Here is a 26,489-nt window from a genome sequence, read left to right as displayed (position 1 = left end):
GCTTCTTGCAAAGGTGGCTTTCCTGTTTGCTGGTAACGCTTTGATACCCCGGTGTAGTTTTAAGTGTAGTTGAACGTCTTGTTATTTACACAAAAGCTGATACAGTTTGTTCCGAATGCCATGCATGTCTACTGATTGGTCTGAGATGCTATATGTCCCGTTCCTGGCTAGACGTGTTGATTTATATTTTCTTTCCTAAAAAAACAGTGCTGTAACCTCTACGTTGTAATAGAATTCGCTTGGGATCAGCCATGTGACGAATGATGGTGATGGAAATATACAAGCATCAAGCAAAAGCGTTCTATGCAGATTTTCGAAAAAGCACCACTCTTTGTTATGGTGAGAGAGGAGATCCATTCTGGAAAAGGCTTGTAGGAGCCTTGACAAGTTCATAATTTACAAATCCAGCATATGCATGTCTCGTAGGAATCTTCTACCCTCTAGCTCTCGATTGATTTCGCTGCCTCCTCAAGCCCCTCCTTGACATCTTCCTGGGTACCATCCTTCTCCACATATACGCTGGTCATAACCGCATTTGTGCCGCCGTTGTCCTCCTTCCACTGGTTGATAGGAGCCGGAATCTTTCCAGCATTGGGCTGTACATGGAATTTGTTGTAAACAACGCCGTCTTTGTTGATAATCTCGCCTTGATAGTTGTTCTGCACCCCGAAACGCTCTTGGTCTCTCATGTTCTGAGGCCAGTCTACGTTGCCTTTGCTAACGGATACTTTGGTGAACTTCTTCCACCTATTGCTTTCGATAATCGTGGCCGTTGCAGCAGCGAAACACTTCTTCATCGTGGCTGTCGAAACTGGGGTTTGAGTGTTAGCGATTTCTTAAGTTTTTTTCTTGTTCTAGGCTATCCTCTTACACTTGATGCAGGCTATATAGGAGCCGATTGTGAGGGATCAATGAAATTTGGATTCTTACTCGTGATATAGTGGGATGTGTCGAGTTTGGGGCTGGCTAGGACAAAACGTAGCTGCTTACATACCGCGGTGAGAGATCAAATCTGGTGACAAAGACAGCAAACGCTCCAGGGCACGTGCTTCACCAGAAGTGCCTCTATCACTGACGCATGACCTATTAGAAAGTACCGAGCGTTTGATTTACCGCAGAAGTTTCGTCAGTTCAGGATTCACTTGTCTTTTTCTGTTCCAGGCGCTTTGAACAATAGCAAACAGGGCACTTTATGAGGGGGTTCTGATTGTAATGCGGCGCAAGCTTGCATTCTTCAAGGAGCATATTATCTGCATCCGTTGAGACTAGCCCTAGTGTATCAGCGTGTAGTATTTAGGCAGCATCTCTTACTGCAATTATTCAGTTTTTTTGACACATGATACCATTGTTGAATCAGAGTCTAGCAGCAGGAGCGGCTACAAGATCTCGGTACATCAGCTCCAAACTCTTGAACTAATACGACCTCACGTTATCTGCATTGTATAGCTTTCTTTCCCTTCAAGACTTTATGAAACTCTGAGAGCGTCTCACGTAGTGATAGGTTCAATGCTTTTAAATACATTTATGACATTTACTTGTAATATCCCACAGAATGAATTTGGTCAGGTTTCCAAGACTCACTACGTAGTTCCGACATATAGAACAAGTTGTCCACATGACCGGTCTTCAAATTGAATCGTTTTACCCATGGCTTACCCCGTCATTCGGCTAGTTCTCACTATCTTTTGTGGCGCGACTGTCCTCCCAACCAGTGAACGGTGTTTGGATACCCTGGCGCGTGCCAAGGGTGGTCCAAGCGCATCACACATATCATCGTGCTCTATCATCCGCCGCGGTGACACTCTCCATCTTTGCGTCACCTCCTTCAACTATGGGATTACAGTTCTCTCAGAACGCAAAGATCCGTCTAGCTTTTGTATCTTTCACTCGCCCTCGTCCACGAATACATCACTCCATTGAGGTTAGGAGTCTTGTCAGACACTTCACTCATTCTCCAGCCGGATCTTTGATGGAGTCCTCTGAACTATTTGAGAACACGTCGGGACGATGGATGTTCGTTTATTCTCCCCTTCAGGCTCAAACTCAAACTAACTAAGTGGAAGATGGAACGATTCTTCCAAGCATGCTGGAAGAAGACGTGCTTTCAATGTATCCGAATTCAAGCGTTTGGCTGCCGCCGCCGTGAATCGGAATGCGAAAGATGTGGCTCGGTTTGAGAAACTTAGTAAGGGAGGCTTCAACCGAACCTTTCTCATCACTATGTGTGACGGGTTTCAGTTGGTCGGACGCATCCCTTATCTCTCTACCCAGCCAAGGCATCTGGTTGTTGCCAGTGAAGTCGCAACGATGAACTTTCTCCGTCTACATGATATCCCTGTACCCAAGATCTACGATTAATCAACTACGCCAGATAATGGGGCTGGGACTGAATACATGTTTATGGAGCTGGCCCGTGGGAAGAACTTGGGCGACATCTGGTTTGACCTGTCGATAGAGGCCAGAATCACTGTCGTCACTAGCCTTGTCGAGTTAGAGTCTCGATTGTTCTCTCTTACCTTTCCAGCAAGTGGTAGTCTGTATCACACCAAAGATATACAACCTGGGCTCGAGAGGGTCGAGGTGCCGATCGCGGATTCTGCATACGATGGTCACTTTTGCATCGGCCTTGATACAAGTCTTAGCTTTTGGCGTGGAAAAAGGCTTAACATCTAGACCAACTGTGGACCATGTACGTATCAGTCCTGGCTTTCCATATAACGAATCAGATTGTTGATATGCCCGTAATGATATCATTCTTTGTCTATAGTGCTGACAGAATTCTCAAAAGTCGCAGATCCAGCAGCCGCTCTTGAAGCTGGGGCCAGAAAAGAGATTGCATATCTAACAAAATTCGGTTGACCGCTCCACCCCTTTCAACGTCTACACCGAGAAATCCATGGTTACCAGGCGCAATCCCCCTCTGAACATCTGAGTAACTTGGAAAAATACCTGCAAACTGTGCCTTACCTCGTACCAGACGGCAACAGTACCCTGGTCCGCCCGACAATGAGACATCCTGATCTTCAGCCGAATAACATTTTTGTAACAGATGATTTCAGGATCGCAAGTGTGATTGACTGGCAGCACTGCACAATACTTCCACTTTTCCTGCAATGCGGTATCCCCAATAGTCTTCAAAACTACGGTGACAGCATCTCCGAATCACTTACATTTCCTGAACTACCGCCGAATTTCGACAAGCTAAGCGAAAACGCACAGTTTCGGGAGACAATGCTCTTACATCGGCGTCAAGTTCACTACTTCTATGTCGTGGCGACTGCCTCATTGAACCCAACGCATTACGATGCCTTGACCGCCAACTTTAGCATATTGAGACGTAAACTCTTCGTTCACGCCAGTGACCCTTGGCAGGGCGATATATTTAGTCTCAAAAATGACTTGATCGATTTGACGAAAAACTGGGACAAAGTCGTGGCCTCTCAGTCTAATACGGACGGCGAGACTAGGCATCCCTGTCCCATTGCCTTCTCAGAAGACGAGGTGGCCGAATGCTTGCGTCTGCATGACGCGCAAGTAGATGCAGATGAATCGCTTCGGGATTGTAGAGATCTTATCGATATTGGGGTTGAAGGATGGGTGCCTGCTGAGCTGTATGACGAGATAAAGCAGCGAGAACAGGAGTTTAAGGCCGAGGCGCTTAAAGCTGCAGAGTCTGAGGAGGAGCGACAGCAAGTATTCGAGCATTGGGTATTTGATGATTTTGATGAGGAGGAGTATTCGTAGGAACGTCATCGGCTCTACGTAGGGTCTCTAGAGTGCCATTAGGAGTTGCATCCCGAATCGCCTCATCAGGCTGTGGCTGTTCATCAGCGAATGCATTGGGCATGGCCAGAGCTGTTGTTAGCTCTTTCGATGTCCTTCCTGAGTAGTTAGAATATCAAGTAGAATGAACGTGAAGCTCACTCACGTACCTATACATAGTATAGATCTGACAGTCATCGCCTTTCACATTTTACCACAACTACTCTGGCAATCCGGTGATTGGAGCTTTCACTTCACTCGCTCGCATACAGTATCCATGACGTTCACCAGATGTGAGGTAGTTTCAGCCGTAGCCCCACATTCCCATAACTGATATTACTCTCCTCCTTTCGTCTCTTTGCCCAATCCATCAACTCTTCAACTTTCTCAACCCGCCGCAAACGATAAAGAGCGCGCTAGAGTGACGCAAAAATCTTGTTTTCTATCACCCTACCAACTATACATTGTGTAAAACTACAGCCTCTTCTATACGTAAGTGAGAGCATGCTTATACACAGCAAGGCTGATATCCCTCGTAGTCACAACTCATCTCTTATTACAAAAATGACAGCCTTCAAGAGCACCGGTAGCGAAGTTGTGAACAAGAAGATGAATGGGCTGAAGGAGTACAAGAGGGCCCAGAAAGAGAAGAAACTGGTACAGCGCGCCACCGCCGCCGCCGAGCAGATCAAGGCGACGAAATTGTCCTTTACTTCCGTTAAGGTGGTTCGACTGGGTGACGCTGAGCCCAACAAGGCTGCGTCCAGCAAGGCTGCTTTGACCCCAAAAGACACACTGAACACCATTGCGCTGCGCAAAGCCTTGGAGCTTGCGTTGTATGAGGATATGGAGACACCGCGCCAGATGCTTATCCGGTGCGACTTCAAGGCTTACATGGATACCGAGTTCCACGACAAGGACGCTGAGTTCGACTATTTGGCACCGCATACTATGTATCTCGACGACAATGAATTTGAGACAACCATCCGCACAAGTGGTCTCAACACACAAGACGGATTGTTTGCCCATAAGGAAGAGCTGTCGCCATTGGAGCAGGTTGAGACTGAGAAGAACGTCGCCCTCTTGCATCCTGCTCCCCAAGCACGCCGATTCGACTCTCGTTTCTTCGAACACCTACTTTCTGCTGCATCCGCTAGGGAGGAGGTCGTTACTGCCAAAGTGCAGGACGCCACCAAGTTTTCGACTCGTTCTCAACCACCCGAGTCTATATCTACACAGGTGCCACATGTGATGGATTCAGCCATCATCAGCCACAAGATCAAACAACAGACACCTGTAAAGCTGGGAAAGGTTGTCACCAAAAATATCCAAATGGCGAGTAAGCGCGCGAAGGGCACTGACCTAAATGACAGCCTCTCAAGCCAAGCCTCTACACTCGTTTCGACGCCAGACTCTTCGCCCACCAGCACTCATCGCTCCAGCATCTCTTCATCGGTCGGGTTCAACGCTTGTGTATATACGCCTCCAACACCTCAACTAACTTCTGCAACTTCAGGTTCCTGGGGCCATTGCTCTTACCCTAAGCCTGGCGATATTGCTGACTGGAGCCTTCTGGGTTTGAGTTCGAGGATGTGAGCTAGGGTTCTGGATGAACAGGGAAGGGGTACTCGGATCTGTTCTTTGGCCAAGAACAGTGGTTGTCTATGTTTCCATTCATGTATCTGCAACAGTCGCATGTGAGGGAAAGGTTTAGTGCGGTCACAAAAAGGGTAGAATTTCACTGAACTGTGTGGACGATGTCTCCTTAGTTAGCATGGGGTGTAATGTGCAGATGAAATGTCAGATGATATAAAACAAGGGCGAATGCCCTAGCAGTGACGTTCGGTGGAGAACAGAAGCGGTCACGCAGGGACTGAGCAAGTGCGGGGGATGAATTGTGGAGCTTGGACCGGTCAAGGGTTGCTGCAAGTGCTAGTGCATACGTAGTATGTAATTCGGGTCAGGTAGCGATCATTCCTCTCCACCACACATGTCCACTTCACGATATTGCTAGCACAGGACGTATTCAACTCGCTATTACTAGATATTCTTTCTAGCACCACGACTCGCTGTTGCACGCAAATACACACACTCCACACACATCATGCTCAAGTCAAAGTGGGCAACACAGCCCGACGAGGCAGACAAAACTCCAGTGCCAGTCGCCGACAAGACCCCGCCAAAACCACAACCACCGTCTGAGCCAGCAGCACCAGCACCAGCTCAGGTTAGTCATGCAGCGGTATGTGGTATCTGATGCGACTGTTGTCGTTTCCCTTTCTATCATACACATTTTGTGTTCCTGTCCACGAAACTGTCCTAACAGAATGCCAGGTTGTCAGCGCGTCCTACGACCCCGCCTATGACGACCCCTCAATAGACCCATTCGCTCAAACTGCAAGCACCGACGACCTATTCTTTGACGACGATATCACGCCTATTGCTGAGCCAGTCGTCGAGGCAAATCCAGCAGAGCTACAGCCTTCCGCCCCCGAGTTTGTACCTGAAGAGCCAAAGCCACCTGTCGCACCACAGGCGCATTTGGCGCCGCAAGCCTCAAGAGAGCCCAGGAGCAACGATAGAGGAGGCCGCGGCCGTGGACGAGGAAGGGGCCGTGGGAGGAGCCGTGGGGGCCATAACACTGATATTCGGCTCGAACAAAACGACAAAAAGGCTGTCGAGGCGCCAAAAGAGGCGGAGCCCGTGACTGCAGACAAGGCCGCTCCAGAAAATGCCGACTCTTCATCCGCTCCTCCATCTGCTCCCACAGAACCAAAAGAAAAGCCAACCCACTCTGTGCGCGGCGACAGGACACTGACTGGTGGCGCCGCACGCACACGCCTGACCGAGGATGAATTGAACGCTAAGCTTGCCAACATGCGCATCAAGAACGAAGCTCGCCAGACCGCCCACGCTCGCGCTGAAGCCGACAAGGGCAATTTTGAGGCTCGCGAAGCGGTTATGCAGCAGCAGGATATAGAGCGTAAGAAGGCACTAGCTGAGAAGCAAAAGGCCGAACGCCAGAGCCGTCAGCAGATGATGGGCGAGCGCGAGAAGAACCGACAGCGCAAGTTGAAAGCACAACAGGGCAGAGAGTGGGACTTGGAGAAAGAGGATGGTTTTTCAGGTATTGGAGACGACAAGCGCAGAGGTGCTGCCAGAGGTGCTCACGGCGGTATTGCGCCCTCACGACCAGCGAACAATGGATTCAACGGCGACGATTATAATGAGCCTATGACGCATTCTGGCCGGGGACGTGGCAGAGGCCGCGGTGGAAGAGGAGGCCGAGGTGGACGTGGCGACTATGACGGAGCGGGATCAAGACCAGCAGAGCAGAAGAAGTTCGACAATCCCCCGCCTTCTGCCGCAGACTTCCCAGAGCTTCCTCCAGCAAAAGGCAAAGCCGTTGAAACTAAGGACCCCGAACCCGAACCCGAACGTCCAACTATCCAGAAGCAAGACTCCTTCGGGTTGCCATCGCCAATGGAAAAGGGCCGTAGCTGGGCTGATGAAGTAGGCTCGTAGAAAGAGCTTTTCCGGGACGAGACCACCGCAAGGGAAATGCCAAGAGTATACATTGTAGATGTGGAAATCCAAGAATCGGATATCACAGCCATAGTGGCTGTACCAGAGACGAGACCTGATACCGGTTATGAATGTGACATTGACACCAATGGCAAGGATGGCGAGACAAAAGGGCAAAGGACGATAACACTGTCCTCTGATGAGTCGGAAAGAACAGATCAACGTTCTGAGTGGGCCGAAAATGGATACGGTTCTTCTTGCGAATGCCCTTCAACACCGCCATTCGCATCTCTGCGTGGCGGAGGCAGTTCAGAAGGTGCCAGTGAGGAAGATTCTCCAAGGTATATCTCCTTGCAGTCTTTCTTACTCCATTGTGAGAAAGCTTCTGACCTCTGTAGTGTTTCGCGTCAATCACCCAACGCTGCATCATCCCCCCATGTGCTAGGTTCATGTGCCATGTCGACACCGAATATGTCACTTCATACTACCTCGTCGCTATATACAGCTCTCAATGACTCCTTTTCACGTACGCCTTCATTCATGTCATCACCTATGTCTTCCATGTTTGCGTCTCCAGATACAACAAAACGCTGCTCATCACAGCATGCTCGAGAACTACCACTACCATCAGGGCGCACTCTACCTGATCCAGAAACTGGTTCTCAGACCAGCCATTAGCACGGTGCGGCTGAGGCGAATGAATTGGATCAACCAAACGTGCAACAGGGAAATTCGAGAAGTTTACAGCGGCAAGATGACTATGGACTGGTGCAAATCTCACAAGCAGAAGTAGCAACAGGGAGGCGCGCTCAAAGCCCGGATCCCAATCAAGGGCCAAACGATTCCCATCCGGCCTACATGACAGACGAGGAATTTGATGCTCTTCCGTGTTGGTCGGATGTCGAAGGTGATCCAACATACAACACCAGATATCATCTGAGACACGCTACAAGCGATTCAGTGCGTCCAATTGTCCATGCACAAGCCTCTTTATCAGGGAAGTTCAGACCGACGCCCCTAAACATTCCGCCTGGCTTTTCACCAACTCCGCAATTTATCGGGGCATGCGATACTGTATGGTTTTCATCATCAGACGAATTTGTCTCAGATAACCAAGATGAGCAGCCGCTGCCAGACAGGGCTTCAGCCACAAGCGTCTCCACAAGCCCGCGTTTGATTGGAACCATAGATGGAACTTCCTTCTTGGAGCTGGTCGATACAAGACCGCACTCACATGTTGACCATGTACAGCATTTGGCAAGGCGTTCGAAATCTATGCAAGATAACCCGAGTGCCCTTATCTCGTCTAACACTGATGAGTGGAGCGTTTACCATATCGGGGATAGAATGTTACCACGAAACTTACTGCCTGAGCCCATTGCAAAGACTGAAAGTGGCCAAAGGGGAGCATGGATTGTTACTCCGGGTCGGCCATCAAAATCAATTTCCGAAATCGCCAGAACATTGTCTAGTCGCAGAGCTGAAGCTCCTTCGACATCACACCTGAACGAAATCGGCCCTGAACTGGATAATTTGACACTCACTGATTCAGTACAACTTCGTTTACGAGGCGGAGCCGATTCAGAGGATGAAGAATACTCTGAAAAGAAATACGCACCGCCTTCATCTACACTCAGCTCGCTACCTTCAATAAGATCGACATATCCTTCCCCTCAAGAATGGTTACAGCGCCTATCGCTTCAAGGTGACCACGCAACTACGCCCTTCGATTATTCGCGTGCTACAAGGATACTGGGTCTTGAACAAGGAGCATCACCTGGCTTCGTATCATCAGCCACTTTGCAGGTGCCTGACTCTTCAAATACGCGTGGATCTGGTGTATGGTCGTCTTCCGAGACCTTGACAAATCAATCTCTACAGGAACGCATGCCAAACTATTCGCATTTACATCCATCACAACCCCGTTCATCCGCTGGCGGGGAGGACGGCGAACTTAGGCGTTGTCCCATGGTGATTCGCGAGGAACCTCCTCCTGTTATTCGAGTGATCCAGCCCCGATCAAGCGTATCCCAAACTGTTAAATCCAACTTTCAGGAGCTGCTTTCAGATAATGATCTCGGCCCACCCTACCCAGGCGACGGTGGCCGTCTTCCCGCGCCACCACCTCTGGTAGATGATTCTCGCGATCCAGACATGGACCTTGCCCCCCGCATCGTCATGAATCCTAGCATGCCCACGCGTTCAAATTTACCGGTCGAACGATTTCTGTAGTTCCGAAATCCGAATGAGCCTATGAGAGCAAGGCAGAGCGAGGAGAATAGACAGCCGGCAACGACGCCGGTCAATCATCAAACGACGCAGGCCAACAATCAAAGACGGGACCCTGGTGAAGCATCTAAGCTATGCGACTGCTGTGGAGATACTGCAGGGATGTGGTGGGATTGCTGCAGTTTGAGTTTTGAAGCGCTAGCTGGGTTGTGTGTTATCTTGTGACATGTGCTCGGTATTGATACAGTCAACTTGTTTTGTTGAATCAGAATGCTGCAGAGAATAATCACTACTAGCATTGTATACAGTATTCATTTTTAATACGATTTTGGTGTCGATTATATCGCTTCCGATGATGCTTGCAATACGTGATTCCCCTTTTCTCTCATCACTATCATCATCAGACTCCCTTGTACACCAGCAGTCATTCAACCACCAGCACGAAGAACGGTTTAGAAAAAAGGGTTTAGACATAGATAAGTAAGGCACAAGCTGTGCAAAATCGCCATTAATCTCCACGTACGCCCCACTATGATGATAGAGAAAATAATGAGAGATACGTATCTAGCATTACTACATACAACTCCATGCCCCGCTTCCCCCCAAAAAAAGAGGGGGATGTGATTCAGCGAGGGGAAAGAGAAACGGATTCGCACACCCATAGAGAACCATGATAAGCAGCCTTTGAAAACCACAAGAAACAGCAAGTTGATCCCCTCTAAAAAAGGCGTGAAATTTTTTGTTTGTGAAGCTTACAAAAAAGACAAGGAGGGAGAGGAAGAGAGGGTTCAACGTCGCATCATACCCGTCGTTAAAAAAGCCGTTAACACGAAACCGAAAAAGAAACAAGTGGGGGTATCAGAGTCGGTGAGAAGATAGAGATGCGGCCGCCGAGAAAGAGGGAAGAGTCTTATGACTCGCCTCCAGTGGATGCTGCCGCACCTTCACCTGCACCGCCCCTGAACGAACCCCTTCCTCCTCGACCGCCACGAGCGCCTCGCTCTCCACCTCGTCCACCCCGCGAAGAGCCACCACGACCGCCACGGCCACCGCGACCACCTTCGCTATCAGAAGCACCTCCACTTCGGTAGCCGCCACCTTGAACACCGCCCCGGTTGCTGGCCTGCCAGTTACCAGCACCGTACCTGGGTTGGTTGCTGCCTGGGCCGCGTTCGTTATAGATCTTGACCGTCTTGTTCTCTGGTCCTCCCCTAGCATTCCTGACATCATCCGCAACGCGACGAAGAGCGCCATGCATATCTTGCGATGTGGGGAAGTGGGCGACAAAGAAATGTTTAATCTTCTCAATCTTCTCAATCTTGGACCGATCTTCCTCCGCTAGCAGGCTCTTGGCTTCCTCTTCGTCCTTGACACCGGCGATGAACAGTCCTTTGCTCTCTTTCCGCTCGACGGGTTCCCTGGGTGCTGGCGATGCGGCTTTCTCTGGGGCCGCGGTGCCATTGGGCTTGGCTTCGCTAGGAGCCGACTTCTCAGCTCCAGCATTGGAAGCTCCGTTGTTGGCTGGGGGTTGTGGGGTGGCGGCCTTGATGGGCTCCTTAGGGGTAGCAGCGCGTACGGGCTGGGTGCCGCTGTTGGGTTTCTGCTGAGGAACAGGTGGGGTGGCGACCGCTGGGCGAGGTTGCTGAGGGGCGCTCGTGGGGGGACCACCTTGACGTCCAGGAACAGGGGATGGCTGAGCAGAGGGGCTGGGGTTTACAGCAGCCGGAGGGCCGCTTGAAGTGTTGGCGGCCGCAGGCTGAGTCTGGCCTGGCGCGACCTTGCCACCTCGGTGGGCAAAGTTGAAACCCTGAGCCCTCATCTCAGTACCAATTCTGCCATTGTCAATATCCAGGACAAGCCATCCATAGGCAGCATCCGCAAGGTTGAAGTTCCACATGTTCTTGAATGCACTCTCATCGATAACGCCGCTTTGGGGGCCTGGAGCAGGACCGCCAAAAGGATTGCCGCCGTTGGCCACTGTGGGCATCTTGTTCACTATTTCAAGTGCCAGAGCGAGGAGGCGCTGCTGGGACTCGCTGTCGGCGACAGCAGGCTCGACTTCAGTTTTGACTGTATCCCAAACATCGTTGAACGAAGCCTTGGAAGCGGCGAGCTTTCCGCGGTAGTGGTCAAGGGTTGGGTTGACGCTAAACTCATTGTAGGAGCTGCCGTAGCGGAAATGCAGACCAGCAGAGATGGAGAAGTCGGCTTTCAATGTGACAGACAGCTGGTTGAGCAGACCTTCACGCGCGGGGGAAGCATGGGTGACGAATATGCGGGTCTCGGTCGGGTCGTATACGCGGTTGGCCGTGTCGACGAGTTCGCCCATTTGCAGCAGGGTGGTCCACATTGTGCCCTGTCCACCTGCAATGGTAGTCCTGCCTTCGCCGTTGTCGAAGAGCTTGTGCATAACGACAGCACCGCCGAGACCGAGTAGTCGCAGCTTGACACCACCGACGTCGAGTAGCCGTGAATGCGCCTCATCGATGATGTGTAGGTTGTCCACCTTGTACTCACCCGACCGCAGCTTCTCAAGGACTTGGACATCTTCGCATGCTCCCCACACAGTGTATACAGGCACGTTTAGTGTGAAGGTCTTGTTTAAGAAGAGGGGCAATTCTGAGAGGGGCAGGTGTTCTCTTGCGAAGCGCTCCTTGATGGGAGGCTGAGGCGGTGCCGAGGCAATGGAGCGCTTGACCGTGTCTGATAGGAGCGGCGAGTACTGGGCTACGTGCTTGAGAGTCCTGGACCAGTCAGCTCTGAAAGAGGGTGATTGAGTACATGCGGGCACCTACTTCTCGGCAATGCGATCCAGCGAGCGGTCATCGTAGAAGCCGAAATCGCCAGTGTGGATGATGTAGTTTGCGCGGGCATCGGCGGCGAGCTGGTTCAGCGATTGCAGGTTTCCTTTACAACGTCAGTATATGCCATTGCACCCAAGACGAAGGTTGTACCCACCTCGAACATCGGCAATGCAGAGAACTCGTACGCTTCCTTGCTGGATCACGCGGCCCTGGTTGGGAAGCAGCGGGACAGCTCCAGGCGCTGGGCCTGAGGGGACACCAGGAGCGCCGCCGTTAGGAAGGTAATTGCCTGGGTAGGGGCGCGGCTGATTGGGAGCTTGCTGGACGAGGTCAGCATCGATGTCACATGTGGCGGTATCAGCGCGGGAGTGCCTGACGTACTGAAGCCATGGAGTCGGAGGCGGAGGGGTCAGGTAACGTGTCCGAGTGAGGTCTGCAGACGTGGTGATGGGGGGAGGGCGCGGGCGGGGCGGGGTAGGGAATTACAATGTAGGGACTAAGAGAGAAGAATAGTAGAGAAGGCCTCCTCGTTTGTGATGGCAGCGGCGAGTTTGTGCTGGCCGCTGTTGCTCCTTCTGTTTTTACTAACAGCTTTCCGCCGCACAGACCCCAGCCTAGCGCGTCCTATCACCTTGTCCTGCACCTGGCTGGACCTCCCTGTGCCTTCGACTCTCTCTTTCGCGTCCAGCTCTGCATACATTCTCCATGTCTGTCTTTGCCTCCTTTTCTGCTCTTTGCAATCTCATGGCCATTGGCGCCTCGTAGCCCCAGTCTGCTTGTCTCTTGTTCACTGAGCGCCGCCTCATTGTAACCATGCTGCTCGTCATGGCTACAGCATGGCAGCCAGCCATTTCCACCCCCTCTCCCGATTGAGCACCAAAACCCCCCATATCAGCGCCACCGCACCGGCAATTCACCCTGCTCATACTACGCGCCACTCAGCATGCAGCATTGATGTTGGTGCAGCTGAGGCGCCTTCGCTCTGAGCCCCAGAGCTGACCTTTCTGTCTCTTTTAAAATTTGCTCGAGTGGCCGGTCAAAGCTTCATCCAGCAAAGACAGGCCGTTGTGCTGCACAATGGAACACGCAACCAATTATGCTTTCTGCGCACGCACTTGAGCTGCATACTGCACGCAAGCAGCCTCCGGAGGAAGCCATAGCTCCTCCGGCCGCGCACTGCCGTCATTGGCTGCCAGCCTGGCTTACCTAATTCGCTGGACCCTGAGACTAGCGTAAAAAAAGTTCCAATCCCCACCTCAAAGAATGTGCGGCCCAGCGCTCTTCCTCCACAACTGTCAATATTGGTCTGCGCTGTTCTGCGAGAGACCACCCTAGGCAAGCTTTCTGCATACTTACACTGTGAGAGCGCCGCCATGGACGAGCAACAGTTTGTCCAACTCCTCGAGGGCCTCTTGGAGCGTAAGTAGCCTTGCCCCGCCTGCCCATGATTCTCGACTGACAATTTTCCAGCCAACACCGAGCGTGTCAAGGCCGCTACTTCCACTCTGAACAAGAGCTACTACAGCTCTCCTGCCTCTCTCAATGCCCTGCTTCAGATTCTCTGCGCCCACCCCAAGCCTGCGCTGCGCCAATTGGCTGCTGTAGAGGCGAGGAAGCTCGTGACAAAGCACTGGGCAAACCTCCCCGCTGAACAAAAGGCTTCCCTTCGCAACCAGATCTTTCAATTCACACTCAACGAAGATGTCGCCCTTACCCGCCACTCTGCTGCCCGCGTCATTGCTGCTATCGCAGCCATAGACTTCGAGGATGGCGAGTGGGCTGACCTCCCGGGATACCTCCAGCAGGCTGCTACCAGCGCCAACGTCCGACAACGTGAGGTTGGCACCTACATCATCTACACAACTCTCGAATCGGTGGGCGATTCCTTCCCTGCTAAGCCTGCCGATCTGTACAAGTTGTTCAGCTCCACTATCCAAGACCCGGAGAGTGTCGAGGTCAGAATCAACACCATGCTTGGTCTCAGCCGCCTGGCCATGCTCCTCGAGCCCGACGAGGATCCCAAGGCGCTTGCTCTATTTCAGGCATCTATTCCTGCCATGGTCAACGTTCTCAAGGCCACCGTCGATGAGGGTGATGAGGACCGTGCTATGCAGGCATTCGAGGTCTTCCAGACCCTTCTCGGCTGCGAGTCTGCACTATTGGCAAAGCACTTTGGTGACCTTGTCAAATTCATGCTGGAACTTGCCTCTAGCACAAACGTTGAGGATGACTACCGCTCCCAGGCTCTTGCCTTCCTCATGCAATGCGTCCGTTACAGGAGGCTCAAGATTCAGGGTCTCAGGATTGGAGAAGAGCTGACCCTCAAGGCTCTGCACATCGTCACCGAACTGGGCGATCTGTCAAGTGAGGATGAAGATGTCACTCCTGCCCGCTCGGCTCTTGGCCTTCTCGACATCCTCGCTTCCAGCCTGCCTCCAAGCCAAGTCGTTATTCCTCTGCTCAAGAACCTCGGCCAATACTTCCAATCACAGAACCCTGACTATCGCCAAGCTGGTATTCTGGCTTTGGGTATGTGTGTCGAGGGCGCACCTGACTTCATTGCCACTCAGCTTCACGAGATCTTGCCCATGGTCCTTCACCTGCTTGAAGACCCTGAGCTCAAGGTCCGGGCTGCTGCTCTCAATGGTGTTGCGCGCTTGGCCGACGACCTTGCCGAGGATGTTGGCAAAGAGCATGCCCGCCTCATTCCCGCCATGATCAAGAACTTTGACCTTGCCGCTGGCAACTTGCAAGCCACAGAAGATGACCGCAGTCTCTCAATCATCCGTGGTAGCTGTCACGCTATTGACTCCCTCATCGAGGGCCTGGAGCCTGAGGATGCTGCTACATACGTGCCTGAGTTGGTACCCCGTTTCAGCAAGCTTTTCCATCACGAGGACCTCAAGGTCAAGAGTGCTGCTATTGGTGCCGTTGGCTCCATCGCCTCTGCCGCTGAAAAAGCCTTCATTCCCTTCTTCGAACAGACCATGAATGAACTGTCGCCATACGTGAGGATCAAGAATAGCCAAGACGAGCTTGACCTTCGTGGCGTCACCTGCGATTCAATGGGCAAAATGGCCTCTGCTGTCGGCCCAGGGCCATTCGAGCCTTTTGTTCTGCCATTGATGGAGGCTTCTGAAGAGGCCCTACATCTCGACCACCCCCGCCTCAGGGAGACCAGCTACATCCTCTGGAGTACCATGGCCAAGGTCTACGAAGAACAATTCGCCAAATACCTCCCAGGCGCTGTTAAGGGACTCCAGGACTGCCTTGACCAAGAAGAGACTGGTCTCGATGTCGAGCTTGGGGAGGAGGCTGCCGATCTGGCCGGATCTGAAGTTGTCATTCAAGGTCGCAAGATCAAGGTTGCTGCACCCAGCGATGACGGTAGCGATCTCAACGAGGCTGCAATGGATGACGATGATTCCGATGACGACTGGGATGATCTTGAGGGCATCAGCGCCGTAGCCATGGAAAAGGAGATTGCTGCTGAAGTTTATGGTGACATCATCACTCACACTCGCCGTGAATACATTCCTTACATGGAGGCCACCGTCACCAAGCTGCTTGAGCTTGTAGACCACCCGTATGAGGGTATCCGCAAGGCTGCGCTTGGCACCTTGTGGCGAACATACGCCTGCCTCTTTGGCATGGCCGAGGGCGATGGTATGGCAAAGTGGAAGCCTGGTCTTCCTCTCGCTGTCGAACCACCAGAGGAGCTCCGCAAGCTGGCTAACCTCGTTATGACTGCAACCATGACTGTCTGGCAAGACGAGATGGATCGGTATGTATTCTTCAGTTTTTTTCAACTTTCTTTTTTTGCAAAGATGACACACTATTCGTTAATCCCAGCTCACTCCGATGCACAAAGTGCACTTGAGGTGAAAGCGATTCTACTTCTGAGCAACTTTTACATCAACTGGTTTTTCAGTCTATCTTCGAGAATATTGCTAACGCAACCCAGTGGCACTGTCACCGACATCAACCGTGATGTCGCAGCAACTCTCAAGCTGTGCGGACCTGCAGTGTTGCTTACCGAAAATGGCACGGTGGTACCCGACATGTGCCAGCATCTGCTTGCTGTCATCACCAAGCGTCATCCTTGCCAGCAAGATCTCGGCGACGATGCTGATGAGGACATCCTTGACGAATCCTCAGAGTACGACTGGCTCGTCATTGAGACGGCGTTGGAAGCTGTCACATGCCTATCCGTTGCCCTTGGCTCGCAGTTTGCCGAGCTCTGGAAGATGTTTGAGAAGCCCATTGTCAAGTATGCCAGCAGTCAAGATTCAACGGAGCGAAGTGCCGCCGTTGGTACCATTGCTGAGTGCGTTGGCAACATGGGTGCTGCTTGCACACCCTACACTAGCGGCCTACTCAAGCTGCTTCTCCACCGTTTGTCGGATGAAGATCCCGAAACCAAATCCAACGCCGTCTATGGCATGGGTCTGTTGTGCCAGATGACGACCAACGATGACGAGATTCTCAAGTCTTTGTCTAGCATCTTCTCCAAACTTGAGCCTCTGCTTGGAGCACAGGACCAGGCCCGTCTGCTCGACAACACAGCAGGCTGTGTTAGCCGGTTTATCAGCAAGCACCCCGGCAAGCTTCCCATTGCAGAAGTTCTTCCCCGTTTGGTGCAGCTCCTCCCCCTCCGCGAGGATTACGAGGAGAACAAGCCAGTATTCGGCATGATTGTCAAGCTGTACCAGCAAAACGAGCCCACTGTCCAGCAGCTCACTCCGCAGTTGATGCCCATCTTTGAGAAGGTGCTCAGCCCTCCTGAGGAGCAGCTGGAGGATGAGACACGCTCGCAGCTTGTTGAGCTGGTGCAGTACCTGCGCAAGTAAAAAATTTCGTGTTGAAAGAAGAGAAGGGATACCCGTCGAAAGACACCACTGATGAATTGGGCATGGAACGGCATTCGGGGCCATGACACGATAGAACATGACACTATATAGTATGAATTTATATTAGATTGATTACATGCTTTTTCTTACGCCAGTGTCCAAACAGTGTGTGATGTGAATGCAAGGCCAGAAAAGCAAAGCAAATCAACATGTCACATGACGACGGGTTTAGCGTTGGTGGTGGCTGGCGCGCATGATCACGATTGCGGACCGCTCTCGTTCCTGGGCGGCGTTGCGCGTTCCAGCCAAGCGTCCGGGGCAGTGACGTTCATGACGCACCCCAGACAGTGTTTAGCTTCGCGCTCATGCCTCAGCGTACCATCATCTCCTCCCCTCCCCAACAATAACCCGCCCACTATATTCTTCTCCAGCATCTGCTGCACTTTTAGTATTGAATCAACTTGTTATCATCTGACTATCCGCTCGCTAGGTCGACAGAGCTCCGCATTACCGCCGCTCGCATCTTGCCGAGCCGAGGAGCTTCACAGAGCTGCATCTACCCCATCACCGCGCCTCACCCACACACGACCAAACCCATCACCAGCTTGCACTTGTTTCACTGAGCTTGCGCATACATCACGACGTTCAGCCGTGCTGTCGTCCTCGAAACACTTCGTCCATCTGGACCAAGGAGGCGCACAAGCGCAAAGCGTCATCATGAGGCAACGACACACGCCGGGATGGAAGGCGATAACAGTCGGCCTGCTTTCCATCCTTGCTGGATCTGCTCTCGCCGGCCCAGACCTCACAGCAAAACATGAGAAGGGAAGGTGCGCAATGAGGGGGCAATGTGGAAAGCAGGGCTTCTTTGGCTCAGAACTGCCTTGCCCGGACAACGGTCCAGCCAAAACACCTGACGACGACGTACGCAAGAAGCTTGTAGACATTTGTGGCACGCAGTGGTCCGATTCAGACATTTGCTGTGACGAAGATCAGCTTGACGCCCTCAAAACGAACCTCGACCGCGCTACCCCCATCATCAACGCCTGCCCTGCCTGCAAGGAAAACTTCTACAACCTGTTCTGCACATTCACGTGTTCCCCTGACCAGTCAACCTTCGTTAATATTACTGGAACGGAGCCTAAGGGCGACAAATACTTAGTAACGGAATTGGATAACTTAATCGCGGACCAGTACGCGTCGACCTTTTACGACAGCTGCAAGGATGTCAAGTTCGGTGCGACAAATGGCAAGGCTATGGACTTCATCGGCGGTGGCGCAAAGAACTTTACCCAGTTTCTGAAATTTCTGGGCGATAAGAAGTTCCTAGGCTCGCCTTTTCAGATTAACTTCCCGCGACCATCTCAAGACCTCTTCCCTGGCATGACCGCGATGAACAAGCACGCCTATCCCTGTGATACCGAAGATGAGAAGTACCGTTGTGCCTGTCTGGACTGTGGCACGTCTTGCACTGAGCTTCCGGCTGTCCAAGAAGGAAAGCAATGCCGCGTCGGCCTGCTTCCCTGCCTATCCTTTGCTGTCATCATCATCTACTCCTGCTTCATTGGACTCTTATGCATCGCTGTGGCTGGCCATGTCGCATATCAGAAACATTCGAGACATAAGACTGAGCGAATGCGTCTTTTGCAAGACACGAGCCCCAGCGACGATGAGGACGAAGGTGATATAGTACATAATGTTGGCATGTTAGATCGCCCCACCAAGCACTACTTTGTCAACACCTGGTGCGATCGCATGTTCAGCCGTCTTGGATACATCTGCGCCCGTTTCCCAGCCATTACCATCATCACCAGCATCATAGTAGTAATCCTCATGAGCTTGGGCTGGATGCAGTTCCAGATTGAGACCGATCCTGTAAATCTGTGGGTCTCACCAGATTCCGCTGCTGCTCAAGAAAAGGCCTTTTTCGACGAGAAATTCGGACCTTTCTTTCGCGCTGAGCAAGCCTTCCTCGTCAACGATACACTCGGCAGTCCCGGTCCCGTTCTCAGCTATGAAACGCTTGATTGGTGGTTCGGTGTTGAGAACCAGATTCAGCGTCTCAAGTCTGCCGAGCACGGTGTTACTCTAGATCAGATTTGCTTCAAGCCAGTAGGGGATGATTGTGTTGTTCAGTCCGTTACCGGTTACTTCCAAGGTGATTTCGCCAACGTCGTACCGAGCAGTTGGAAGGATGACCTGCTACAGTGTGTCGACAACCCATCTCAGTGTCTCCCCACCTTCCAGCAGCCACTCGATTCCCATCTTCTCTTCGGTGGTGTTGAGGAGAGCGTTCTTGACGCTAAGGCACTTGTGGTGACCTGGGTTGTACAAAATCATCCCAAGGGCACCCCCGAAGAGCAACGTGCAATGGACTTTGAAAACGAAATGAAGAATTACCTCAAATTCGTGTCCGATGAGGCCAATAAGAGAGGCCTTCGGCTGAGCTTCAACACTGAAGTCAGTCTCGAGCAAGAGCTCAACAAGAGCACCAACACAGACGCTAAGATCGTGGTGATCAGCTACATCATCATGTTTTTGTACGCATCATTGGCGCTCGGCTCAACCACACTCACTGTTCAGTCTATCCTCCGCAACCCCGCCAACGCCCTAGTACAGTCCAAGTTCATGCTAGGCATAGTGGGTATTCTGATTGTACTCATGTCAGTTTCTGCCTCGGTTGGTCTTTTCTCAGCAGCCGGCATCAAGGTCACCTTGATCATAGCAGAGGTGATTCCGTTCCTTGTCTTGGCCGTTGGTGTAGACAATATCTTCCTTATTGTGCACGAATTTGAGCGCATCAACATCAGCCACCCTGAAGGAACCGTCCCGGAACGCGTTTCTCGAGCTCTCGGACGCATGGGCCCCTCGATCTTGCTTTCTGCTCTTACTGAGACGACTGCATTCGCTCTAGGATGTGCTGTTGGTATGCCTGCGGTTCGCAACTTTGCCGCATACGCCGCAGGAGCTGTGTTTATCAACGCCATTCTCCAGGTTACCATGTTCATTGCCGTACTTTCCCTTAACCAGGAACGTGTTGAATCAAACCGTGCGGATTGCTTCCCATGTGTTCGCGTTAAGCGCGCTGATCCAGTCGGTATGGGTTTTGCAGTGGGAGAGGAAGGTGCACTACAACGCTTCATACGTAAGACATATGCTCCAGCAATTCTGGGTAAGAAGGCCAAGATTGGCATTCTCGCACTATTTTTCGGAATTTTCACAGCTGGCATTGCTCTGTTCCCCCAAGTTGAGCTTGGTCTGGATCAACGTATTGCTATTCCAAGCGATTCTTACCTAATCCCCTTCTTCAACGACCTGTACGACTACCTTGATGTCGGTCCTCCGGTTTATTTCGTCACAAAGGAGCTCAACGTTACTGAGCGCAAGCCGCAAAAAGAGCTCTGTGGACGATTCTCCGCTTGTGACAGAAGCAGTCTGGCAAACATCATCGAAGCAGAGCGCAAGCGCCCCGAAGTTTCGTATCTTGCAGCTTCTGCTGCAAATTGGCTTGACGATTTCTTCCTGTGGTTGAATCCCGAGAACGAAAAGTGCTGTGTGGAGAATGGCAAGCCCTGTTTCCAAGATCGCCAACCATCTTGGAACATGACTCTTTATGGTATGCCTGAAGGCGAGGAATTCATCAAGTACTTGGAAAAGTGGGTTGAGGCTCCAACCACTGAAGATTGTCCCATCGGCGGAAAAGCTGCGTACTCGGATGCTCTGGTCATTGACTCCAAGCACTTAACAATTCCCGCCTCCCATTTCCGTACTTCGCATACCCCGCTGCGCTCGCAGAAAGACTTCATCTCTGCATACAAGGCAGCGCGCCGCATCTCCAAAGAGATATCAGAGGACGTCGAAGCCGAGGTGTTCCCATACTCGAAGTTTTACATCTTCTTCGACCAGTACGTATCTATTGTTCGCCTGGCTGGTGCTCTGATTGGATCTGCTCTAGCGGCAGTACTTGTCATCACGACCATCATGCTCGGCTCCATCGTCACCGCACTGGTTGTGACGCTGGTAGTTGGTATGACGGTCTCCGCCATTATCGGGTCTATGGCTGTCCTTGGTGTTTCGCTCAATGCCGTCTCACTGGTCAACCTCATCATTTGTGTGGGTATTAGCGTCGAGTTCACGGCACATATCGCTCGAGCATTCACTTTCCCAAGTCGTGCGACTATGGAGCGGGCACCGAGACACCGCTTCCGGGGCCGTGATGCCCGCGCATGGACGGCCATGGTCAATGTAGCGAGCAGTGTGGTCAGCGGAATTACCATCACGAAGATCCTAGGAGTAGGAGTGTTGGCTTTCACTAGGAGCAAGGTATGTGCCATCCGTTTTATATATCTTATATCAGTATATTGTGCGCATGAACTGACATGATTTGCTAGATCTTCGAAATCTACTACTTCCGCGTATGGGTCGCTCTCGTGCTTTGGGCCTCTACTCACGCTCTTGTTCTACTTCCTGTCCTTCTTTCAATTGTAGGAGGCAAGGGCTATGTCGATCCCGAATCTGAAGGCGGCCTCGAGCAAGACCTCCGCCGTCGGCAGTACCCTGCACTACTGGCTGACGACGAAGAATACGACAGCGATGACTAGGAGTCTGTCTCGTACCGTGCCATCGGTCGAACTGGGACTAGAATCAAGGATCTAGTCAGCAAGAAATGTAAACTTACTTATCTGCGTCTTCTGGAGTTATGGATGGGTCTTGGCGAAGGATTTTGGCTGTGTTTGGGCGGGGTTCGAGACGATCACGAGCAGAGGGACAAAGCACCGTCATTGACAGTACCTGATGCAGCAGATCCTCCAGCTCCAGCTCCACAATTTCCAACTACATTAGTGTCTGCTGCTGTTGCATCTGCATTTGGGACGGTTACTGACCCAGCTCTTTCATCTTATACCAGGACCGTGTCGACAAAGACTCGCACAGGTCTTCATTCTTTTCCAAGTATAGAAGAAATGGAGTCGTTTAGTTTGTTGGGACGAGGTGGCTCCCCCAACCTTGGCTCCAATCGTGACAACAACGATGACTTGTATGAGCTTTGAGTGAGCTGGTTGTTGTATTCTACTACGTAGACTATAGTTGTATTACTAAATAATAGCAGACTGTAGCGTACATGAAAAGGACAGAAAAATCAGTTGCTTATGTAATATCACATGTAGCTTCCAAGATGGAACCGTGATGGAAGCGCGTTCAATCCAAGAATGGATTCCAACTCCAATTCGATTAGGCTACCGTCAAATTTATCCGGTGTGGCTGGCGAGCGCAACAGGTGTTTTGACGAAATTGCTGGGAATGGCCATGAGGTTTCGTGTTGGCCGCCATTGTTCCACCAATCTCAGCAACGCATCTCGCTAGCCACATGGCCCGCAAAGAGATGACGCCTTCTCAGATCCAGCATCTAGCCATGCCACGCAGTCTGAGCACCACATGATGCAAGCTTGAGTGGATCTCGGAGGAGGCCTACGTGCGGAGAGACTGCTAGACTTGGATATGCCGCCGACCTGAGGCTCGGTGACGTCTCCGACCCCTCCACCCCACCTCCGACAACTTTTCCCCCAGACTACCTTTTAATAGCTCCCAACACCCGCACTTTAGCTCATCACAGACTCTTTTACTTTTTTTTTCCAAGATACCCCATTCACATTAATTGCAAACATGTCTCTCGGAAGGAAGGTTACCCTCAACACTGGCGCTACCATCCCGTGAGTACCTCAATAGCACAGTACGTACATATGATGACATTCACTGACTACTTTTTTTTCCAGGCAATTGGGCTTTGGTACCTGGCAAGCTGAGCCTGGCCAGGTTGGCGCTGCCGTTCTTGAGGCCCTCAAGGTTGGCTACCGTCATCTGGATCTCGCCAAGGTCTATGGCAACCAAAAGGAGATTGCGGAAGCCCTCAAGAAGGCCTTTGGTGGTGAGGTCCCTGGCCTCAAGCGTGAGGACGTCTTCATCACATCCAAGCTCTGGAACTCTCAGCACCGTCCACAGGACGTACCGGCAGCTCTCGACGACTGCCTGGCTGAGCTCGGCCTCGACTACCTCGACCTCTACCTCGTCCATTTCCCCGTTGCCTTTGACGAGCGGTCCGATGTCCACAGCAACCTCTTCCCCTTGGAGGGCGAGGATGTCAAGATGCTGGATGAAGTCTCAATTGTCGACACATGGAAGGCCATGACACAGCTGCCTAAGGAGAAGGCCCGCGCTGTCGGTGTCTCTAACCACACCAAGGAGCACCTCCAGGCTTTGATTGACGGTACCGGTGTGACACCCGCTGCCAACCAGATCGAACGTCACCCACGTCTCCTCCAGCCAGAACTCATCCAGTACTGCAAGGAGAAGAACATTCACGTCACCGAGTACTCGGTAAGAAATGCTTTCCCTACAACTTATCGTTCGAACAGCACTAACCCTAATTTCAGGCATTCGGTAACAATATGCTCGGCGTCCCTCTTCTCGTTCAGCACGACACCATCAAAGAAGTTGCCAGCCGAATTGGCGCTACCCCCGCACAAGTTATCCTCGCCTGGGCTCAAGTAGGCGGCCACTCCGTCATCCCCAAGTCAGTTACCGCCTCACGCATCCAGGAGAACTTCAAGGAGGTTGAACTGTCCGAGGAGGATTTCCAGAAGGTCGAGGAGATTGGAAAGAAGGAGCGAAGGCGATTCAACATTCCTTACATTGCCAACAAGCCTAGGTGGCCCGTCAACATCTTCGACGAGCCCGAAGAGAAGGAAGCGCCACACAAGGTCATTGTCTAGATGTCTGAGTATATGAAACAGAAATAGAATGATATCTCGATAGTGTGAACATGCAATGTTTGATTATAGGAAGTAATTTTATCTCATGTGTCGGCTCGCCCTATATGTGTTCGTCTCTCAAGTTACCGGAAGTTTCCAAGACTCTCAAGGCATCCGTAACTCATTTGTGATATAATAGCCAAGATTAAGGATTACCCTGGTACTGGTGAATATTCCCTGTCTGTGAAGGGTCATATCAACTAGCACCAAGGTGAAGGTGTAACTAACGGCTTTGAGCGCACCGCACCGTAGGTATCATCGTCACGCATAACCGCGTTGACACCATGTGTTGCAGGAGCGCTTTGATTCATTACTCAAGCTACTTGAAATGGTGTTCATACAGTTTGAATGACTCAGGTACACGTGTTCTCACAGCGTACCTTGGGAAGGCCTCACCTTGGCGCCTCTTGAATGATCTCATACTACCCTTGGTGAGTGCACCTTCCTGTCAGTGCAAGCGCACCAATGAGGCAAATAATATTACATTTGTATTGGAATTTCCCCTTCCTCATGCTTGGCGGGCGAGTGAGCGCTGATTGCATGTGATTGATTCCGCTTCACCTCCACCTTGGGTAGACAAAAACCTTTTGGGACCAAGACTGCCTCCGATCACCTTTCACTCGCGCTTATATCTCTACTTTTATAAAGTTAGCTCACCTGCGTATTGCTTCCACAAATCCGCCACACAACCAAAATTCAACCACTCAATTACTACCATGACTTTAGTCGCTGGCACCAGGGTGTCAAATGAACGCCTCATCTTCGTTAAGAACGTCCCAAGCTACGTCGCTGATGACCAGGTTGAAGAGCTGTTCTCACCTTATCGCCCGGTAAGTTACAAGAACATCTACAAAGGGAGCAGTATCACAACAATCGTCGTTGGCTTCCGGACCACGAGCGACGCAGCGCGTGCCCAGCGTGAGACAGATGGGAAGTGTCTAGGCAGCGCCATCATCAGGGTGGAAATGTATGAACAGCGGCGTTCGATCCGCTATATCAGAGATCACGGGTACAACAGTACACCATGGGATGTTGAGGAGGACGAGGGCGAGGAGGAATACGAAGAGGAGCCTTACGAGGAAGTTCCGCCAAAGGAAGCCACTGCGGGTTTCTCACCTTACTACCCAGCTCCAGTCAAACTGTCTAGTACAGCTGCACAGGGTACCACATGGGCGCACATTGCGAGCCGCCAACATACCCAAGGAGTGACTAATGCACCCGCCATCACCAAAGCAGACTCGGCGCCGAGTCCCGCTTCAACGCCCATCGCGACGCCGCAGATCCCTACCGTTATTCCCGTCAAACCGATTGAGGCAGAAGCTCAAGTCACACAACCATCATCACCGGTAGCAGCGGTCTCGCCCAGCAACAATACCACTATCGCAATATCTGAACCAGCTGCTCATGATGAGCCGTCCAGCGACGGGGCCCATGAACCAGAATCGGAACATCAGGTTATGAGGTGGAGCGAGATTCTCAGATGGGCGGAGCACAGCAGTGGCGATGGCATTCAAGAGATGCAGTCTAGGCCGTATGTGCCAATTGATACAATGGTACGTATTCGACAAGTCCATTGTCGTGATTGTGCTTTTTGCAAGTCGATGGAGAGAGTGCGCAATGGGCGCGAGTAGTGGGGAAGATGATATATGGGTGGAGGCTGATTGGTGAGGCTGGGAGTTTCTTTTACGAGGCATACATGGTAAGTACAAGAAGGAGGTAATGATTGGAGACATCTTGACAATTTTGTAGCTTGTGAATAATGAGGGTGGAGAGATGGGTGGAAATAGAGACGGTGCATTGGTGTTTTGAAACACACATGGCGATTCGGGTACTAAAGGGTTTGGGCGTCAGCGGTGAGCGATAATTAATGGAGATCAAGTTCTGGAGCCGGGTTGCGATCTAAGGAGGCCGCCCAAGGTTAAAAGGGCGTTATCCAGATGTGTCACGGGTACACATAGCTGCTCACACGGGTCATGTGGTGATAATGGGAATTGGAATTTAGATATCCAACCAAATGCACTTGGCAAACCAACGGCTTCACCGGATAGTATCCAATCCGGGGCGTCATGAAAGGATCATTACTTTAAGGCGCTCCAGTTAAAAAATCAACAACCATCAGCTAGCCCTTCGCCCATCAGCGCATCATAGCCAAACAGTTGACGACTGGCTCGCACCTTTTCCGCTAGCTGCCGCGCGAGCCCTCAACGCCCTCAGCTAAAAAAAAATATCCAGATGCAGCTTTGTACGCGTACATTGGGACACGACAAAGACGGCCTCTTCAGCCGTACCCGCACATCAGATTGCGAAACCCCATTTATTACCAACCAATCAGCCACCGTGTTTCCCCTACTGTTTCGCATAGTCTGGCCTGCTGCCCACCCCACCCACCGTCCGCATGCCCACTCCCCGCCTCCCCCCCGCCACCCCAATCAATTAATTCCGCACGGGACCCTTACTCCTAGATAAGCTTGCCCTTTCTCTCTCCCCTCCCCTCCCCGAAAGAAAATAAAAGA

The 26,489-nt window shown here is 51.7% G+C and overlaps 10 protein-coding genes across 10 annotated transcripts; 8 read left to right on the top strand and 2 right to left on the bottom strand.

The window, feature by feature from the left end:
* Positions 1–440: 440 nt before the first annotated feature.
* On the bottom strand, positions 441–797 carry COCCADRAFT_104151 (uncharacterized protein; the record flags this gene model as incomplete). Its single annotated transcript, XM_007717152.1, has 1 exon — positions 441–797. One exon carries the CDS (start codon positions 795–797, stop codon positions 441–443), a length of 357 nt encoding a protein of 118 aa, XP_007715342.1.
* Positions 798–1,969: 1,172 nt separating this feature from the next.
* On the top strand, positions 1,970–3,744 carry COCCADRAFT_39406 (uncharacterized protein; the record flags this gene model as incomplete). The annotated part of the gene is made up of 4 exons (XM_007717151.1): positions 1,970–2,013; positions 2,064–2,320; positions 2,372–2,650; positions 2,891–3,744. 4 exons carry the CDS (start codon positions 1,970–1,972, stop codon positions 3,742–3,744), a joined length of 1,434 nt encoding a protein of 477 aa, XP_007715341.1.
* A 582-nt stretch (positions 3,745–4,326) lies between these two features.
* On the top strand, positions 4,327–5,358 carry COCCADRAFT_28738 (uncharacterized protein; the record flags this gene model as incomplete). Its single annotated transcript, XM_007717145.1, has 1 exon — positions 4,327–5,358. The coding sequence occupies one exon, from the start codon at positions 4,327–4,329 to the stop codon at positions 5,356–5,358; it is 1,032 nt and encodes a 343-aa protein (XP_007715335.1).
* Positions 5,359–5,866: 508 nt separating this feature from the next.
* COCCADRAFT_39405 (uncharacterized protein) lies at positions 5,867–7,287 on the top strand (the record flags this gene model as incomplete). Its single annotated transcript, XM_007717150.1, has 2 exons — positions 5,867–6,004; positions 6,097–7,287. 2 exons carry the CDS (start codon positions 5,867–5,869, stop codon positions 7,285–7,287), a joined length of 1,329 nt encoding a protein of 442 aa, XP_007715340.1.
* Positions 7,288–8,145: 858 nt separating this feature from the next.
* Positions 8,146–9,519, top strand: COCCADRAFT_7586 (uncharacterized protein; the record flags this gene model as incomplete). Its single annotated transcript, XM_007717139.1, has 1 exon — positions 8,146–9,519. One exon carries the CDS (start codon positions 8,146–8,148, stop codon positions 9,517–9,519), a length of 1,374 nt encoding a protein of 457 aa, XP_007715329.1.
* A 907-nt stretch (positions 9,520–10,426) lies between these two features.
* COCCADRAFT_28736 (uncharacterized protein) lies at positions 10,427–12,710 on the bottom strand (the record flags this gene model as incomplete). The annotated part of the gene is made up of 4 exons (XM_007717144.1): positions 10,427–12,260; positions 12,312–12,423; positions 12,475–12,640; positions 12,702–12,710. The coding sequence occupies 4 exons, from the start codon at positions 12,708–12,710 to the stop codon at positions 10,427–10,429; spliced, it is 2,121 nt and encodes a 706-aa protein (XP_007715334.1).
* Positions 12,711–13,693: 983 nt separating this feature from the next.
* COCCADRAFT_7584 (uncharacterized protein) lies at positions 13,694–17,170 on the top strand (the record flags this gene model as incomplete). Its single annotated transcript, XM_007717138.1, has 3 exons — positions 13,694–13,739; positions 13,791–16,104; positions 16,285–17,170. The coding sequence occupies 3 exons, from the start codon at positions 13,694–13,696 to the stop codon at positions 17,168–17,170; spliced, it is 3,246 nt and encodes a 1,081-aa protein (XP_007715328.1).
* Positions 17,171–17,887: 717 nt separating this feature from the next.
* COCCADRAFT_7583 (uncharacterized protein) lies at positions 17,888–21,771 on the top strand (the record flags this gene model as incomplete). Its single annotated transcript, XM_007717137.1, has 2 exons — positions 17,888–21,493; positions 21,562–21,771. 2 exons carry the CDS (start codon positions 17,888–17,890, stop codon positions 21,769–21,771), a joined length of 3,816 nt encoding a protein of 1,271 aa, XP_007715327.1.
* A 1,060-nt stretch (positions 21,772–22,831) lies between these two features.
* COCCADRAFT_104160 (uncharacterized protein) lies at positions 22,832–23,937 on the top strand (the record flags this gene model as incomplete). The annotated part of the gene is made up of 3 exons (XM_007717149.1): positions 22,832–22,878; positions 22,942–23,542; positions 23,599–23,937. 3 exons carry the CDS (start codon positions 22,832–22,834, stop codon positions 23,935–23,937), a joined length of 987 nt encoding a protein of 328 aa, XP_007715339.1.
* Positions 23,938–24,692: 755 nt separating this feature from the next.
* Positions 24,693–25,607, top strand: COCCADRAFT_104123 (uncharacterized protein; the record flags this gene model as incomplete). Its single annotated transcript, XM_007717148.1, has 1 exon — positions 24,693–25,607. The coding sequence occupies one exon, from the start codon at positions 24,693–24,695 to the stop codon at positions 25,605–25,607; it is 915 nt and encodes a 304-aa protein (XP_007715338.1).
* Positions 25,608–26,489: the final 882 nt, after the last annotated feature.

This window comes from Bipolaris zeicola (assembly GCF_000523435.1).
Source record: "Bipolaris zeicola 26-R-13 unplaced genomic scaffold scaffold_167, whole genome shotgun sequence".
Taxonomy (NCBI): Eukaryota; Fungi; Ascomycota; class Dothideomycetes; order Pleosporales; family Pleosporaceae; genus Bipolaris; species Bipolaris zeicola.
The sequence above is the reverse complement of the archived record's forward strand: the minus strand, read 5'-3'. Positions and strand labels throughout refer to the sequence as shown.